The sequence below is a fragment of the Choloepus didactylus genome, chromosome 18 (genome assembly GCF_015220235.1).
Source record: "Choloepus didactylus isolate mChoDid1 chromosome 18, mChoDid1.pri, whole genome shotgun sequence".
In the NCBI taxonomy this organism is placed as follows: Eukaryota; Metazoa; Chordata; class Mammalia; order Pilosa; family Megalonychidae; genus Choloepus; species Choloepus didactylus.
In genome coordinates this window covers 63,756,297-63,773,923 of record NC_051324.1, presented here as the reverse complement: position 1 = coordinate 63,773,923, position 17,627 = coordinate 63,756,297, and the positions used below count along the sequence as shown (strand labels likewise).

Sequence of the window (17,627 nt, the reverse complement as noted above, 5' to 3'; positions counted from 1 at the left end):
GATTGGGGATTTTTAATTCATTAACATTCAGTGTCATTACTGAAAAGTCTGTACTTCAGCCATTTTTTCCTTTGTTTTTTTACATCATATCTTTTTTTGTCTCTCTTTTCCTTTATTGTAATTTACTTTTCTGTATAGTTGATCATTTGTGATGTATCTGACTAATCTCTTCCTAATTTCCGTAAATCTTAAAATACTTTCTTGTGGTTGCCATGGGGTTTATATTATACATCATAAATCTATAACCTATTAATTTGAAAAGATACTAACTAGCTTCAGTAATATACATGTTTTCTGCTCCCATATCCCCCTGTATTCCCTCTTTATGTTGTTTTTGTCCCACTTTACCACTTTATATTTTGCATGTTCAGGAAATATGCCTTTTTCTTGTTTGGTTGTATTATAACTTAAAGGAGTTAAAGAGTAGAGTTGTATATTGAGGATGCAATACTATTGAGTTTTTGCATTTACCCTTTCAGATACCCTTATGGATAATCTTCATTTCTTTGTAGTACCCCAAGCCACCCTCTCCTGTATTTTCCTTTCGGACTGCAGAGCTCCCTTTAATAATTCTTGTAGGGCAGGTCTCTTTTTGGAGAACTCTCTCAGTTTCTGGTTAGCTGTAAATATTTTAATCTCTCCCTCATTTTTGAAGGACAGTTCTGCCAGATAAAGAATTTGGGGCTGGAAGGTTTTCTCTTTAGTACCTTAAATCCATCATACCACTGCCTTCTCACCTCCATTGCTCTGATGAGAAATTGGCACCTATTCTTATTGAGGATCCCTTATATGTGATTAATTGCTTTTCTCTGGCTGCTTTCAGAATTCTCTCTTTATCTTTTACATTTGACATTCTGATTGGTATGTGTCTTGGGGTAGATCTATTATGATTTATTCTGTTTGGAGTACATTGCGCTTGTTGGACATGTATATCTTTCATAACAGTTGGGAAATTTTCAGCCATTATTTCCTCAAGTATCCTGTCTGTCCCTCTTCCCTTCTCTTCTCCTTCTGAGAGATCCATGATGTATATGTTTGTGTGTTTTGTGTATTCACTCATGTCCCGGAGACACTGATTAATTTTTCTACACTTTTCTCTATCTATTTGTCTGATTTTATTATTTCAATTGTCCTGTTTTCTCGTTCACTAATTCTTTCTTCTGCCTGTTCAAATCTGCTGTTGTATGCTCCCAGTGTATTTCTAATCTCTACTGTTGTGTTTCTTCCCACAATTTATGTTAGATTTCTTTTTATACTTCTAATTTCTTCTTTATGCTCTCATACTATCTCTTAATAGTCTTTATCTCTCTATCCATATTTTCCTCTATCTCCTTAATTGATTTAGGAGATTTTTTAAAATTTCTTTGATTCTTTGTTCTAAATTCTGTTTCTCCTCTGAAGTTTTAATTTGTTCCCTTGACTGAGCCATATCTTTCTCTTCCTTATTATGGCTTGTAATTTTTTGCTGATATCTAGACATCTTATTATCTTGATGAGTGAATTCTGAAGATCAGTTTCTCTTGTCTAGGGTTTTATTATTGATTGGCTTTGTGTTAAAGTTCTACTTTGGCACTTATTCTTGACCTTTAGAATAGCCTGAGTTTACTTGTTCAGATTTCCTCAGCTCTTCTTCATCTGATTCTTTCCCTGATATGCAGTACACTTTTTAAGATTGTACTTTCTGTGCAATTGTTTCACCTCCAGGATAAAGCTTTCTTTCATTTCTTCCTTCTCTGGGAATCTTGATCTGTTCTGTTTGTTTTTGTGCAGAATTTTCTCCCCAGCTCCTATGATTTGTTTAAATTCTCTCCTTCACTCAGTGCTCCCTTAAGCTGACACTTCTTAGTTGTAGGACCCATCCTGTCTTACAGCAGTTTACTTTGCCCCCCACCCCTTTTAGTGTGTGAGACTTTTCTGCCTCCAGTTTCTTCCCCATGAGGGTATCCCACCCTAGGGAACAAAATGAGGTCAATCCAGAGAGGTGGATCAATCCAGATATGTCTGTTTTGCATTTAGGTGGTCCAGCCAACAGAAACTGGATTGAATGAGCACACCCCTTGTTAACAGTTCTACCACAGTCACTCCCCCCCTTTCCAGGGCACTTTTGCATGCAGCAATCTTCAGCGGCTTGTGTTCTGCCTGGGTCTCTGCAGACTTGGGAACCTGTGCCTGGATTTGTGTGGGGTTCTAACTTGTTGCTTTGAGTGGCTCCAAAGTTTGTGTCTGTGGTGGGAGGGAACTGGGCTGCTGCCTCTGTGTGACTCCCAAGTTGTGTGAGATCAAGTGAGGGGGAGGGGAACAGACTGACGGGACCACTCCAGAAATTTCCTACCTGATCTTTTTATTTTTCTTCAATTCAGCATTTGTGGAGTCCTTCTACAGTCTTTACCATTCTCCAGAGTTGGAAGCAAGTGGGATTTGTCCTTTTATTCATTGAATCTCTGGGGCGGCTTTTTCAGGGATGTCTTATTTCATCATGATGATGTCATCTCCCTGGCTATCTACTCTTTGGTCCTTGATTTCTAACAGGTGAAAATTCTGGCTGTTTGAAAGAGTCATCTTATGATCTTGGTTTTTGATAAGGCAAATGGCATGTGAGGAGCCTTTGCTTCAGAAATCTGAAATCTGGCATCCTCTGGCTATATGGTAACTACAGTTACCTCTGATGTTTGTACTCCAATTCTCTTATGCATGTTTATCCTGGTATAATGTTTTTATGTACCTGAAACTTGCCTTTATATCTGCCCTTATTAAAAGAAAACATTAAATTCTCATGCATTTTTCCTGATTTTAGAATCTAAAATATTAGAAAAAAATTTCCCTCTTGCCTTTTAGGACATGTTTGATTTCAGTGCAAAATGACTCTTAGTTTAATTCAGTGGAAAACAGTTAATGGCATAGTTGGATATAACATTTAGTTTTGTGTCCCTGTAACAATCTCCTATGTCTGTTTTTACCTTGTAATTCACAGGAAAAGAAGTCATTGGAGTGCCAGATCAAAAATCAATGGATAAAATAATTCTAGAGAATTTTCCAGACATTGTGGGAATCATCTTTAATGACACTTTCTCATATAAGTTGAAATGTTTTCAGGGGTATGACATTCCATTTATGGTGGAAGAAGATTTCTTAGGTGACTTCCCATATAAAATATAATTATAACATTTGTCATGTTTTTAGTAAAAGAAGCAGGTGGGTATGGGTCATAGAGATGCTTTCAATGGGACATTAGAAAAGTAATAAAGCACATTTTATTGCTGAACTTATTCCAAGGTCAATCATATCTCCCCACCAGAGGATGACTCTCAACAAACTTGTAGAATGATTCCCTGTATATGTATTGAGGTCAGCATGTATAAGGTACAACAGGTGGAGGAGTCATCAAGACTGATGTTCCAGCCTCTGGTGAGATTTCAGTTAAGAAGGAAATATTTACAGTGAACAATTAAAGAAAAGTGCCAAGAAGGGTATTCTGGTGACTAAGACCAGTGAGTCCTACTAAGCTGTAGGATCAGGAAAGTCTTACCTGAGGAAGTGAGGTTTAAACTAAGACCAGAAGGATCAGTAGTTATGAGCTGTGAGGGGGATTGTGTTTCAGATAGAAGAATGGCAAGTGTTAAAGCCCAAGGATGTTGAAATGGCACCGTTGATAGATCTGAAAGAAGAGCCTTGCAGCAAAACAGAGAACATAGAAAAGAATGTGGTGGCAGAAGGAGGCTGAAGTGACACGAGGGCTAGGTTTTGGGGATTACTGTAAACCTAGGGCCTTGGATAGCCACTGATAGCCACTGAGGTGCTTTAATCATGGTAGAGACGTGATTCGATTCCCAGGCCTAATGGAGCACCTCTGACAGAGCCTGGAAAATGGATCGCAGAAGAGCCAGGGAGAACGCAATAAAACCAGCAAGGGAGATTATGGTAGTTTAGCCCAGAGTGGAGGCAGCTGAGAGAAAGAGAGGTGGATGGATTTGAGAGGCTTTTGGAAGTAGAATTGAAGTGAGTTATAGAATTGGTTTCTTTTCTTTCTTCCACTGAGGGCGTATTCTGTGTCCTGCACTGTGCTTGGCCCTGGGGATAAAAGTGAACAAAATGTAGAGCCTACTTTCATGAACCATTCTAGCCATGGCCAGGGGAAAAGGCCAGGGAAAGAAGGGAAGTCAATAAACAAATAAATACATATGTAGTCTGTCAGGGGGTGAGCAAAGCAACAAGCATAAAAAAGCTTTAGAAGATGGAGACTGGGAAGAGAAGCGATTTTAGATATTTCACTGTTAGGGTGGCCAGAAAAGGCCTTTGTATGAGGTTACTTTTTAAAAGAGATCAGCATAAATGGAGGGAGTGAGCCATGTATCCATCTAGAGGGAGAGCATTCAAGTGCAAAAAAATTCTACAGCTAGAAGCCTTTGGTGTTTTGAGGCACAGCAAGGAGTCCCATATGGCTGCAGCAGAGTGTTCTTTGCTTTCATATCTTTATATTTTCTAAGAAATTCTATACATGCTGTGGTTTATGTGAAGAAGATTACCTTATTAAGAATTTTCATTAGCTTCCTTTTTCAATGTATTTAAAAGTTATGACTAGTTGAAACTTCTCTGGATTATTTTTTCATGGATTCTTGTTTCATATTCTCCAAACTGTCTTGATCCCATAATGATGATGGCTGTGGTTTTCTTTGTACTTACAGCTCATTGCTGGCATGGATATGATTGGTTTTCATGTTTACTGTCCCAGTACTGGGAAAGAGGATTTGTGACCTTACAAACTGCCATTAATTCTGCTATTATAGAGGTAAGTGCTGAATCTGAATCAAAAAGTTCTAATAATTGATGTAAACTGATTCCTGAGGCATGAACATTTTGATAAAAGATGATATGCATTCAGATTTTCATATGTTTATATAATATAGCAGGTATAGAAGTGCTGGAATTGGATTTAGACAAAGGAACATTTTGCTTGTTTTTAAGAAACTACTTCTAAATACTTACAGATTCACAGGAAGTTGCAGAAACAATGAACAGGGAGGTACATGCATCCATCATCCATTTGCCCCAACGGTAACCATAACCATAGTACAATATTAAAACCAGGAAATTGACATTGGTACAGTCCACAGCACTTATTCATATTTCACTAGTTTCTGTACTTTAAATAATGATTTTATTTGTTTAAACCCTTTTTTAGATCACAACAAATCACTCTGTGATGGAGGAGTTGATGTCGGTTACTGGTATAAATATGAAGACATTACCTTTCATTGCTAAAGACATATTTATGTATGAGATGTTTATTTTCTACTGTTTGCTTTATTTCTTCCCATTTATATATTTTGTATCACTCAGTGTTACAAAAGAGAGGAAAAGGCTTAAGGATTTGATGAAAATGATGGGCCTACAAGATTCAGCATTCTGGTGAGTATCCAATTCATGTAGGGCTTATTAACAAAGAGGGAAATAAAGAAGTAAAAAAATATTATTGTTTCAGAACATCATGATTTAAATTTGATGCACTGGCTACTTTTCCTTTTGTTCTTTTTTTTTTTTTTTTTTTTATTATGTCTTTGTTAAATTTTGCTATACAACAATAGCGATCAAAATTTGCAGGGCACTTTTTCTGTGTCCTGATTGTACTAATCTAACCGTGGGATAGAGGTGATAAACAGTTTGAAAACAAGGAAAATGAAGGTCAAGGAGGATAAAGCAGTTGCTCAGGGTCAGAGAGAGGACTTCAATAGCAGAATTGTGGCTCAAATCCACGTCCTGATTGTAGCTCTCCCACAGGTCTGCAGGTCTACCCACAGTTATCAGTTGATTTCTCGTGGCTTGTAACATTGAAGAAAGTATAATCCTATAAAGCCTAATTTATGTTCAGGGCCTTGGCCACCAAGGATGTATTTTTTTGAAGCAACTAAATAAAATATGAAGATATTACATTTTATTTTTAAGAAAACCTGTATAACGTACACAGCATGTGCAGCACGTGGGCTGTCACATAAGAAGGTCTCCATCTCTTGAAATATTTATATCTTGCCCCATTGCACAGATGATTTCAAAGATTTTGAAATGTATGTGTGTGTGCTTTTGTATTATAATAAAAACAAGTAATTGAAGAGTAAGAACAAAGACCTAACAAAATAATAAAGAGTGACTAAAGCAGAGAATTTTGCAATACAATCAGTTACAAAATCCATACTATCTGGTAAAAGGAAAAAAAGAAAAACAATCTCTCTATTTTACCCCAAAAGAAACATAACATTTTAAAATATTGAACCCTGGGAGATAGTTCTCTTTTTTCCCTATATCAAGAAAATATTCTTAAGAAATGTTCTTAAGAAACATTACTTAATGTTCTTAAGAAATGTTCTAAAGAAACATTTCTTAAGAAATGTGATGTCTGAATTGTTTTGTTTTTAGCATATGGGTTTCCATATGTTTATTTACATCTCTTTCCAACCCCTACCCCACCCCTGCAACCAGTTCCTTTTTCTAATTTCCTTCGTTTGTGGTGTTTCCATTTCCAACTAAAGTAGTTCCCTTTGTACTCATGAAGTGGGTTCTGCACAATGTGGTAAAGGCCCTTTAAAAAATGTGGATGTTTCTAACAGACTGAATCACTGCAATGACATGAAATTTAAAAAGAAGTCAAATAAGCAAGCAGCAAGTAAGTCCAGCATAAGCATATTCTGCTGGGACTTATTAATGCAAGGTCCTGGTTTAGTATTTTTGCTATATTCCTCAGCTGTCGAGTTCTTATGTAATTAGGCTTTTCTTTTAATGTAGGGGAAGGAGCTCTGGACTGAGAGGAAGCCTATGGCTTCATCCTAGCTTTGTACTAAGTTACTCTGTGATCTCAGATAAGCCCATTAACTTAAAATATGGACAGCAGTTTCCTCATCTGAAAAGTGAGAATCTTGGACTGAAACACTTATAGACTTGTTAGCTCTAAAATTGTATACTGCTTCTTAATAACTACCTCAAAAAATGTGAACACTGCCGCATCTAAAGCAAAACAATGTGAACATTTAAAGGTGTAAAATAAGTTATATCGGTTTAAGTAAAGAAATCATGAATGGGAATAGTGAGAATGGAATGGCTTGGTGGAATTATGAGATATTAATTTTCCACAACTAAGGAGAGTGGAGGGGGGTGCTGCCTCCTGAGATCCTCAAGAATGGTGAAATTATCATCGTCCACAAATCCTTCCAGATCTACTTGATGGATTAGCAGCTGTTAAGTTCCCTTCCAATTCTACAATTAGAATAGCTTGGAAATATCTAAGGTGAAGATGCAAAATGCTCACCCACTTTAATTCAGCAATTCCATCTTACAGAAATTCTTATGCATTTCCCTAAAAAGACGAGTACAAGAATGCTCTTAGCAACATTGTAATGGCAAAAAAAAAAAAAAAAATTAGAAACAACCTAACTGTCCATGGGCAAGAGAACATTGTGATATATTCATACAGTGGAATATTATACAGTAGTGTATAATATTGTTAATGTTGGCTGATAAAGGCAAGTTGCAGAAGAAAACATACAGTATACTATTTATACAATAGTACACTATTTGGACAAGACACATATACAGAGCTGACAACCAGCCAGAAAGCACCCACACAACCAGGCTGTTGTTTCCAGTTAATAGTGGATTGTGGGATCCTTTTTGGCTAATTGGCACCTGTGCTATAACAGGCTTCATGCATATGTAGTGAAGATAAAATGCATGGAATTATAAACAGCATATTTAGGTAAGTGGTTACCTTTGTGGAAGAGGAAGGAAAATTGTGATCAGAGAAAGGGTGCACTGGGGACTTCAACTGTTTTTGTTATAGTTATTAATCTAGATGGCAGGTACCAGGGTCATCATTGTATTATTCTTCAGCTATCTGAGTATGTTTTAAGTATTTCATAATTAAGTTAAAATAATGTAAATAACTTTTTGTCTTTGTGTAGGCTGTCTTGGGGTTTAATCTATGCTGGCTTCACTTTCATTATATCCATAATCGTTGCAGTTGTCGTAGCATCTGCCCAAATTATAGCCATGACAGGCTTCATGGTCATATTTACACTCTTTTTCCTGTATGGCCTGTCTTTGGTAAGTTCATAAATTTATAATCACTTTCCCTACTTAAGGTCTTAGCTGTATGTAGTAAATATCCCTCATATAGTTACTTATTTTATGTCCATTGTTTTCTGTGTTTGCTTGAGAAAGTCTCTATGTATGTGAGAAAATGATGTAACCCAAATAAAATCGGTTTCTTTTTTGCCTAAAGGTCTGAATTAACAAAATGATGTCTCAAAAAAAAAAAAAAAAAAAAAGTTTTGACTCTCAAATTATCAAAGACTATTCTGGATTACTGAGAATGTTTTTGAGCTGTGGACCCATCTTTCTCCACAAGGGCCTCAATGACATACTTATTATAGTATCTCTTCCCCCTCTAAGACTCCACCTTGCACTGGTTCCCATTTTACTGCTCTCTCTCTTCTATGAATAAGGGCCCCTGATTTCTTCCCCTTTTCCATCGTTCTGCAAAGGGTATGTAGATGCACCATATGAACATTAATTTAGTGTCTCAATTTTTCCAAATCTGCTCTTCTGCTCTTTCCTCAGCCCTGCATACAGCCTTTACCCACCCTTACCTCAGCAACAAAAGTCCAGCATCTTTGTGGGACAAATAAAGACTCTCTTTAAAAGAGGGTGAAGGGAAGGACTGAGAATAATTATACTTTAATATTTGCATCACTGTCTCAGTGGTACATATTTATGTTATGATATAAAGTCCCGTATTTTATTGTGCTTCCAATGATTTTCAGTGATTTCACTGAGAATTTATGTTTATATTTTTATCATAACATATATATTCTGTTGTGTAAATGTCTTTTAAAAATATTTTATTTTGTGAACTGTGAATTAAATATTAAAAATTCAAAACATAAATATACAGTTTAGCAAATAATTATAACGTAAATCAGAGTAACCGTGAACAAGGCCAAAAAATAGAATGTGGCATCACTCCAGAAGTTTGCTAAATACCCTTTTCTTCTAAAAGTAAAATTATATATATGTATATATAACCAGCTAAATGTCTTCTCTTTCAGATAGCTTTAGTATTCTTGGTGAGCATATTGTTAAAGAAAACTGTCTTCACCAGTTTGGTTGTATTCCTCTTCACTTTCTTTTGGGGATGTGTGGGATTAACTGTACTACACAGACAACTTCCTTCAGCTTTGGAATGGATTTTGAGTATTTGTAGCCCCTTTGCCTTCACTGCTGGATGGGCTCAGGTAAGAGCATCATTAGTTGGTTTATTATTAAATATTCAAAAGAATTTGATATTTCATGACCCCTTATAATCAACAGACTGTCTAGATAAGAACTTTTATTCTAAGCAATCCTTCTATTGTAAAGCTAAATTTAAAAAAATATTACTACATTGTACAAAAATTGTCATCTCACAAGGAAACTTGAATAAGAAAAACTTCCTCTCAGACGTGTTTTGGTTTTCAAAAATTTTCTTCTAACACACACAGACACACACACACATACAGATTCACAGATTGGAAGCATTTCAGTTCACAGATTGAAAGCATTCTGTTGTGTAAATGTCTTTTAAAAATATTTTATTTTGTGAACTGTGAATTAAATATTAAAAATTCAAAACATAAAAATACAGTTTAGCAAATAATTATAACGTAAATCAGACTAACCATGAACAAGGCCAAGAAATAGAATGTGGCATCACTCTAGAAGTTTGCTAACTACTCTTTTCTTCTAAAAGTAAAATTCACTTCTATGATAATTACTTCCTTGCCTTTCGTTACCATGTAAGTTTGCATCCTTAAGTATATTTTTTAGTTTTCTCTTTTTGAATTTTATGTGAGTGATATTGTACAAAATTCATTGCTGAAAATCTGGCTTTTTCATTCAACATTATGTTTTTAGTTGTTATCCACATTTTGTGTGTAACTTCAGTGTATTCTGTTATAGTATCCTATTGTTTGAAAAACTATATAATTACTGATGGACAGCAATAGTTTCCAGTTTTTGACTATTATTAATAATGCTGTTATAAATATTCTTGAATATGTCTCCCAATGAATATGGGCATTCAATTCTGTTTGCTATACATCTAAGACTTGAATATTGGAAAGTAGAATATGTACATGTTAATCTTAATAGCTACCGTCAAATTTTTATTTTTCCAAAGTGGCTGTCCCGATTTGTATTTTCACCAGCAGTGTTTGAGAATTCCAGTTGCTCCATGTCTTTACCAACATTTGGTATTGTCAGTCTTTTAAGTTGTAGCCATTCTGGTGGATAAGTAGTCATATATCATCATGGTCCTAATTTGCTTTTCCCTGATTAGTGACAAAGCTGTATACTTTTTCACATGTTTAATGTTACTTTTTAAATGTTTTTGGATTTTTTCTTGTAAATTTCCAATCTAGATCATTTCTCCATTTTTCTACAAAGTTCCCTATTTTTTTTTTTTAATTTTTGGCTTTGTAGGCACTGTTTATATATGCTGGATATGAGACATATTTCAGTTATTTGTTGCTTGCATTTTTTATTCTATAAATTGTAATTTTGGTGAACAGAGTTTCTTAATTTTGATTAAGTCCAGTTGGTCAACTTTTTTTGTTTTATGTAGAGTGCTTTTGTGTCTGTTTAAGAGATCTTACCTGCCCCAAGACTATTGCATTTTCTTCTAGAAGCTTGATTATTTCATCTTTTACATTTATGTACAAATCTATTTCAAAATAATTTTTGTGTATGTGTCAACAGAGGTCAATGTTAATTTCCTATATGAATATCTGATTGCTTTAGCTCTGTTTATTGAAAAGAACATTCTTTCCCTGAATGAATTGCAGAGATTCCTTTATCCTAATTCAGTCAATCATGTATTAGTCCATATGTCTATCCTTGCACCAATAGCACATTATCTTAATTGTTTTGCTTTAATACATGTCTTGATATTTGGCAGAGACACTTTCACCACTTCATTTTCATTTTCAAGAGGATTTTGTCTATTCTCCTAGAATAGGAGAGGTAGTACAGGGTGTTGTAATGATGTAAATTTTAGAATTAGCTTATCAAATTACATACATATACATGTGCATGTACAATGCGAAGCTATTGAGATTTTGACACAGCTGGAGTTTTCAATCTGGTGGGAACTGATATCATTTTAGTTTTTGCCATAACTTTACATTCATTTAAATCTTCAATTTCCCTCAGCAATTGTTTTAGTTTTCAGTATAGAGTTCTTACACATTTTTGCTTGATTTATTCCAAAGTGTTTGATATTTTTGATACTATTATAAATGGCATCTTTGTTGAAATACTTATTTTCTAAATATTTGTTGTTCAACTGACTTTTGTATATTGGCCATGGAATTTATACATATCTAATCATATTGTCTGAAATAGTAGTGGTATTTTTTTCTTTGCATTATTTATGCCTTTTATTTATTGTTTCTTGTCTTACTGCATAGGTCAGGACCCCTAGTACAATGTTGAATAGAAATGCAGACAAAGGAAAAACTTTCACCATTAATCATGATGCTTGATTTTGGTCTTTGTGCATTTCCTTCTCCAGATTAAGGAACTTCCCTTTTCTTTTTAGTTTGCTATGAGATTTTCTTTAACATTAATTAATATCAAATTTTATGAAATTTTTTTTTGCATCTATTAAGTTAATCTATTTGATGTTAAATTACACTGATAGATTTTTAAATGTTGACCCAGCCTTTCATTCCTGTAATAAACCCAAATTTTTTATGTAAATGTTAACATTTTAACATAAATTGAGAAGTAGTACAGGATTTTGAGTAAGAACCTGGCCTTGGAAGCTGGGCTTCCTATATTCAGATTCTAGCTTGGCCACTCCTAGATGTGTGATTTTGACTTTGACTGGTTATGCTACTCAACCTCTCTGTGCTTCAGTTTCATTATATATAAAATGCAGATAAAAATAAAATTCAGATAATAATAATAAAAATAATAATCTTTGAGGAAGATTGAATGAGATGATATGAAAGGCACTTAGTATCTAGAACTAGTACATGGCTCCATGTACATGTAGTGTCATGGCCCAAGAGGGCTTTTGTAGCCAAATGACTGAAGAAAGCACCAGGCACCTTGAGACATGAGCCTTTATTATGGGGCTTACTGACAGAGTGGGAAAGTCAAGTCATGTTGCCCTGAATTCAGGAGCTTCTCTGAATGCATTCAGGAGCTGCTCTGAATGGCAGCAAGTTCAGAGCTCAACATGAAAATAGTCCAGGGGTTGTGCAACATAGGGAGGGATTGATTGTAATCAACAGGGAAGAGGGGAGGATTATAGATTATCTTGTAGATAACAGTATCTCAGGGAATCTCAGGGAGGAGGTAGTTTCCAGTATAGATTACATTTAGCATCTGATATTACAGGGAGAATAGGTGAAACCTTAACTGTCCTAGGTCAAGCAAACTTCTGTGTGCAGTCTTCAAGACACTTGGGGTCTGGGGCTCCCACCTTCCACCCCCATGCAGTAATTTGCATCAACCATAGGACAGACATTGCACCCATAATTCCTAACAAGTCAGTGAACAGCAGAGTGCAAGTAATCCAGTACATATGAACAGTAATCCTGTTAACAAGTGGCACCATGGCTAAGTTAAAGAGTTAAACCATTTGGACAAAGGATCATCAGATAAATGTTCAATATTTTGTATATGATCTGGCATGTGATCAAGAGCTTGTATTATATTTTGTGAGTTATCGGGTACATATACACAACATTGAATATTAATTAAAGCACACGTGCACCTGTGGCTAAAATAGCTAAAGGATAAAACTGCCAGGCAGTCTGCTTTATTCTATACCTAGTTTTGTTTGTTTGTTTTGCCATTTCCTAACTTTTGTCCACAGAAATTAATTTCCCTTTCCGCAAATTTTCTGCAACTTTCAATATCCATACAGGTTTTTGTCCTACATTTTCTCTTTCATTCTGAAACAACCGGTCATTTAGGACAAAACTACTTTCCTTTTCCTTTTTGTACAAAACATCCTTTATACCTTGTATACTTAAGTTACCAAAATAATTTTGGAAACCGTTTTCAAGCAGACATTCTACAGCATACAATTACCACTAAAATTAAAACTTGTTAGAATAATGCTAAATACTTAAAACACTTTAGTTAATGCATTATTGAAACAGTAATATGCAATTTTTTTAACTAGAATTAATAGCACATGTAGGAACAATATATAAGCTGAGTTTTCATTAGTGGATAGAAGAGTTCTAGGTGAGGGGTTTTTAAAATGCCATATTTTCTCTCCCTGTGGGGAGCCCTTCAGGGTCAGATCTAGTTAGTTTGGGGTTGCAAAGTTACACATACAGTTCCCTGGGGGATCGGGGTCCCAGATGGGAAATACAAATAATCTTTGGCATAGTGCCCCATGGGCTTAGGATTCTCAACCAGCTTGGCTGCATGAGCCAGAACCAGAGCCAGTTGACCTTATTTTCCCCAATTTCTAGTGTCTGTGGCACAGGCAAGAGCAGGTTATTATCCCTGCCTTGCTGCTGGCCCCTCTTATTTGAATTTGTGAGGCCTACATGGGCCCTGCGGTTAGCATTTCCACAGGAGACGGAGCCACCACTTTGGGTCTGGAGTTAATGCTGGTACAGTCGTTGGGTCCATTGTTGTAAGGAATTTCTATTATTCTTTAAGTGTTCCTTTAAAAGGTCATTCATTCTTTCAATTAACCTAGTTGTTGTGTGGGATTATAGGGCAAGTGAAACGTCCAAAGGACATTATGTTCTGTAGCCCAGGCCTGGATTAATTACCCAGTGAAGGGGGTCCCCTATCGCTGTCCACATGTATGGGGAACTGAAAAACGCACTTAATTTTTCTAAGCTAGGTATGGTAGTTCGTTAGTTGGCCTTGACCCCTGGGAAGGCCAGCAGCAGTCCCGTAGCTGTATCTACAGTGGTAAAGGTATATTTTGCCCCTTTGGACAGAGGAAGGGGGCCAATATAGTCTACTTGCCACCAGGTGAGAGGAATCTGGTCTTGGCCGATGGGTCCAAGTCAGTGAGGAAGCATCCTGGGCCATCGCAGCGAGCAGGAGGGCTAGCATCTTCTACTCCTTTTAACTCTTGTTGGGTGATAGGCAGCTGAAACTGCTGCACCAGCTTCCACAGGGTCTGGTACTCTTGGTGCTCGGTTTTCTGATGCAGCCACTCAGTCGCCTCATGCATCGTTGGTGTTAGGTTGCGGAATTTCACTAGGATATCCACTTCTGCATTACTTGGCAATGAGTTAACATTATGGGCAGAAATATGAAAAGCAGTGACCTTACATTTCTGGCAGGCCACCCAGATGTCTTCCCACAGTTCCTTCCCCCATAGGGGGTGGTTGACCACCGTCCATTGCTCCTGCTTCCACGTGGCCATTCGTACTGTTAGGCCGCGATACACAGCCCAATTATCTGGGAGACAGTCAAGGTGTCTCCTGGTTCATGGACAATTACCACCCATACAGCCCGCAGCTCAGCCCACTGACTGCTTTGCAAAGTTCCAGTCTCCCACCAAGTGATGTCAGTACTTGGCTGGACATTCATAGCCTTTCGGGTAGCATGTTGCCCAAGTGCCAATCTGTCAGTATACCATGCAGAGTCAGGTATGCTGCCTTGTTTATCAATGGTGGGCACGGGAGGAGCCACTTCGGGAGGATCAACCGGCGGCAGGGCATGCTGCTCTTCCACATGGGAGACCAGTCCTAAAACTTCATGCATTTCTGCACTCACAGGGCTATTGTTAAAAACTCGTTGTAGGACACAGGCTTGCCATTTTGTCAGCGTGCTTAGCTGAGCACTCCCCAGATGGGGCTTGTTTATAGTCTCCTGTGTCCACCCCTGTATGGCTATGGCTACCCGTAAGGTCACTGGTCACCTTTGAGTTAGACCTTAGACTTGTAACAGAGCATTATAAGCGGCACACTATTGCTTTTCCAACAGGCTATATCTGAGTTCTGTGCCCTTCCAAAGTTGGGACCAGAATCTGATAGTTACACATTTAGCCTGTTGCCTTTGCCACAAACCCCACCCAAAGCCAGTATTGACACTGGCCGCATTCAATTCACAGGATGTATCGGTGTCCACCCCTCTTAAAGCCTGTGTTTGTGTGATAGTTCGCTTAACTTTTATAAACACAACCTGCCATGGAAAATCCCATTCCCATGCTTTTCCTTTTCTAATTAGGGTGTACAAAGGTTTTAAAATTTTTAAATAGAGTATAAACAGTTTCCAATAACCCAATAAACTAAGAAAAGCTATTACTTCTTTAGGAGTTAGCAGTGTAAGATAATTTTGTATTTTAACAACAGCTGAAGGAATAGCTTTAGTTTTACCCAACCAGACAATACCCAAGAACTTGATAGAATGTCCAGGCTCTTGTAATTTGCTTTGATTTATTGCCCATCCTTGGCTTTCAAGGTGGGTCACCACTGTGCTAGCAGCAATTTCTAGTTCTGGAAAAGAATTAATAGTTAGCATGATTTCATCATTGTAGTGAAATATAGGGGGTGTCCTTTTCTTTAAATCTTGTGCTGCCAGTCCATGGCAGATGCTGGGACTGTGGAGGTGTCCTTGTGAAAGCACAGCAAATGTCCATTGTTGGTTTTCCCATGTGAAGGTAGATGCAGTCTGGCTGGAGGGATCTAAAATACTAACATAAGCTTTAGCAAGGTTTAACAGAGTGAAATCGGCTTAATTGAGTACTCATATCCTGCAACAAGGTAGCTATATTCGACATGGCTGCAAACAAAGTAGTTACTAAATTAAGTTCGATATAATTAATAGTCATTTGCCAGGAACCATTAGTTTTTTTCATTGGCCAGACAGGGCTATTAAATGGTCCTGGTAATTTATACTGATATATTGCCACAGTATATCTGTGGGAAGACACCTTTTGTTGAACCAGAGGACATACATGCTTACTTTCCTCAGTTTTAATTTCCCAGTCAGACAGGGGCCCATCATCTTTTGATGAGGAATCAACAGGGTATCATACTTTAGGGTCCCAGTCAGGGGATCGAGGGTATGCCTAATTTGTGCTTTGGGCGGCTTATGCCCTCTTACTCTAGTGTACTGGCATGCCAGTATTTCTAAACTTTTATCCAGACTGTCTTTCAATTCTGCTTGGATCAATTGCATATCCCTTTCTAACTTCAGTTCTTCTAAGTGGCAGACTGCCACATCAGCTGTTAAGGCTTTTTCCGTAGCTGCACACACAGCCTCCAAGAATGGCCAGGATATGGCTGCAGTAGACTGGCAGCTTTCCTTTTTCTCATGAAATCTGACTAGTCCTGCAGCCTGTTGCAGAAGGACCGTTAGTCCAGCCAGGGAGTCATAGGCATCTCCATACACCTTCGACAGACCCCATTCGTCTAGGAGGGTAGCCACACCTCTTCATATAGATGTTGCAGGCCAACCGGTGTCCTGCCCCAGGACTTCCCCTTTCTCTTCCCCAAGTTCATGTTATCAGTGGCTGGGATTTCTTTAGTCTCCTGGCTGGCTCCCCAGTTGTCACGGTCCAAGAGGGCTTTTGTAGCCAAATGATAAAGAAAGTACTGTATATGTTCTGAGACATGAGCTTTTATTATGGGGCTTACCTACAGGGTAGGGAGGTCGAGTCACATTGCCCTGAAATCAGGAGCTTCTCTGAATGGATTCAGGAGCTGCTCTGAATGTTGGCGAGTTCAGAGCACAACATGGAAATAGTCCGCACTTTGTGGGGGGGGCTGAATAAGCTGGTTATGAGGGCTCAACATTTCAATGGGTATGAGAGCATAAGGCGGGGAGCGGGGCTCATGCAAGGTAGGGAGGGATTAAGTGTAATCAACAAGAAGAAGGGGAGGATTATAGTTTATCTTGTAGATAACAGTATCTCAGGGAGTCCCAGGGAGGAGGTAGTTTCAGGTATAGATTACATTTAGCACCTGATATTACAAGGAGAGTAGGTCAAACCTTAACTGTCCTAGGTCAAGCAAACTGCTGTGTGCAGTCTTCAAGACACTTGGAGGTCCGGGGCTCCCACATGTAGCTATTATTATATTGTAAAATTTAAAATACAAAATTTTCTCTGCATTAATACTAGAAAAGGAGGTAAGTTCTGTTATTATTATCCTAATAAAATATTTCAAAGGATTGCTCATATTCTTTTACAAAGTTTGTATTCATTTGTCTTATGGAACAGATACTTAGCAGTATTGCAATGACCTAATGAAATAAGCAAATGAGTTATAATTTAAATTCCTATTCTTAGACCCTTGTATTTTTTATTGGTGTTTTCTTTTAATATTCCTTTGATCTGTGTAAAATAGAAATATTTTGACTAATAACTTCATTATAAGGACTTGTTTATAAAATAATACACTGGATTTTTTTTTATTTATTTCCTTCAAACATTTATTATTTTTTCTTGAATTATAGATCATCCACCTGGAAATTAACTTGAATGGCGTCATTTTTCCTGACCCTTCAGGAGATTCGTACATAATGATAGCAACTTTTTTCATGTTGGCTTTTGATGCTCTTTTGTACATGGTATTGGCCTTATACTTTGACAGAATATTACCCTGTGAGTA

General features: G+C 37.2%; 1 protein-coding gene across 7 annotated transcripts in view; it reads left to right on the top strand.

Moving 5' to 3' along the window:
* The window catches only part of ABCA6 (ATP binding cassette subfamily A member 6), a 62,621-nt gene that overhangs the window by 7,587 nt on the left and 37,407 nt on the right, over window positions 1–17,627 (top strand). For 6 of the 7 annotated variants that reach the window (XR_005212723.1, XM_037809405.1, XM_037809404.1 and 3 more), the window contains exons 4-9: window positions 2,972–3,133; window positions 4,683–4,786; window positions 5,180–5,406; window positions 7,947–8,088; window positions 9,093–9,278; window positions 17,473–17,620. Coding sequence is in view for 6 of the 7 variants with exons in the window: in XM_037809405.1 (XP_037665333.1) it covers window positions 2,972–3,133; window positions 4,683–4,786; window positions 5,180–5,406; window positions 7,947–8,088; window positions 9,093–9,278; window positions 17,473–17,620 (969 nt within the window). In the remaining variant the exon portion in view is untranslated. Of the gene's footprint in view, window positions 1–2,364; window positions 2,530–2,971; window positions 3,134–4,682; window positions 4,787–5,179; window positions 5,407–7,946; window positions 8,089–9,092; window positions 9,279–17,472; window positions 17,621–17,627 lie in introns of those variants that run through there. The other variant, XM_037809408.1, reaches the window with a different exon arrangement.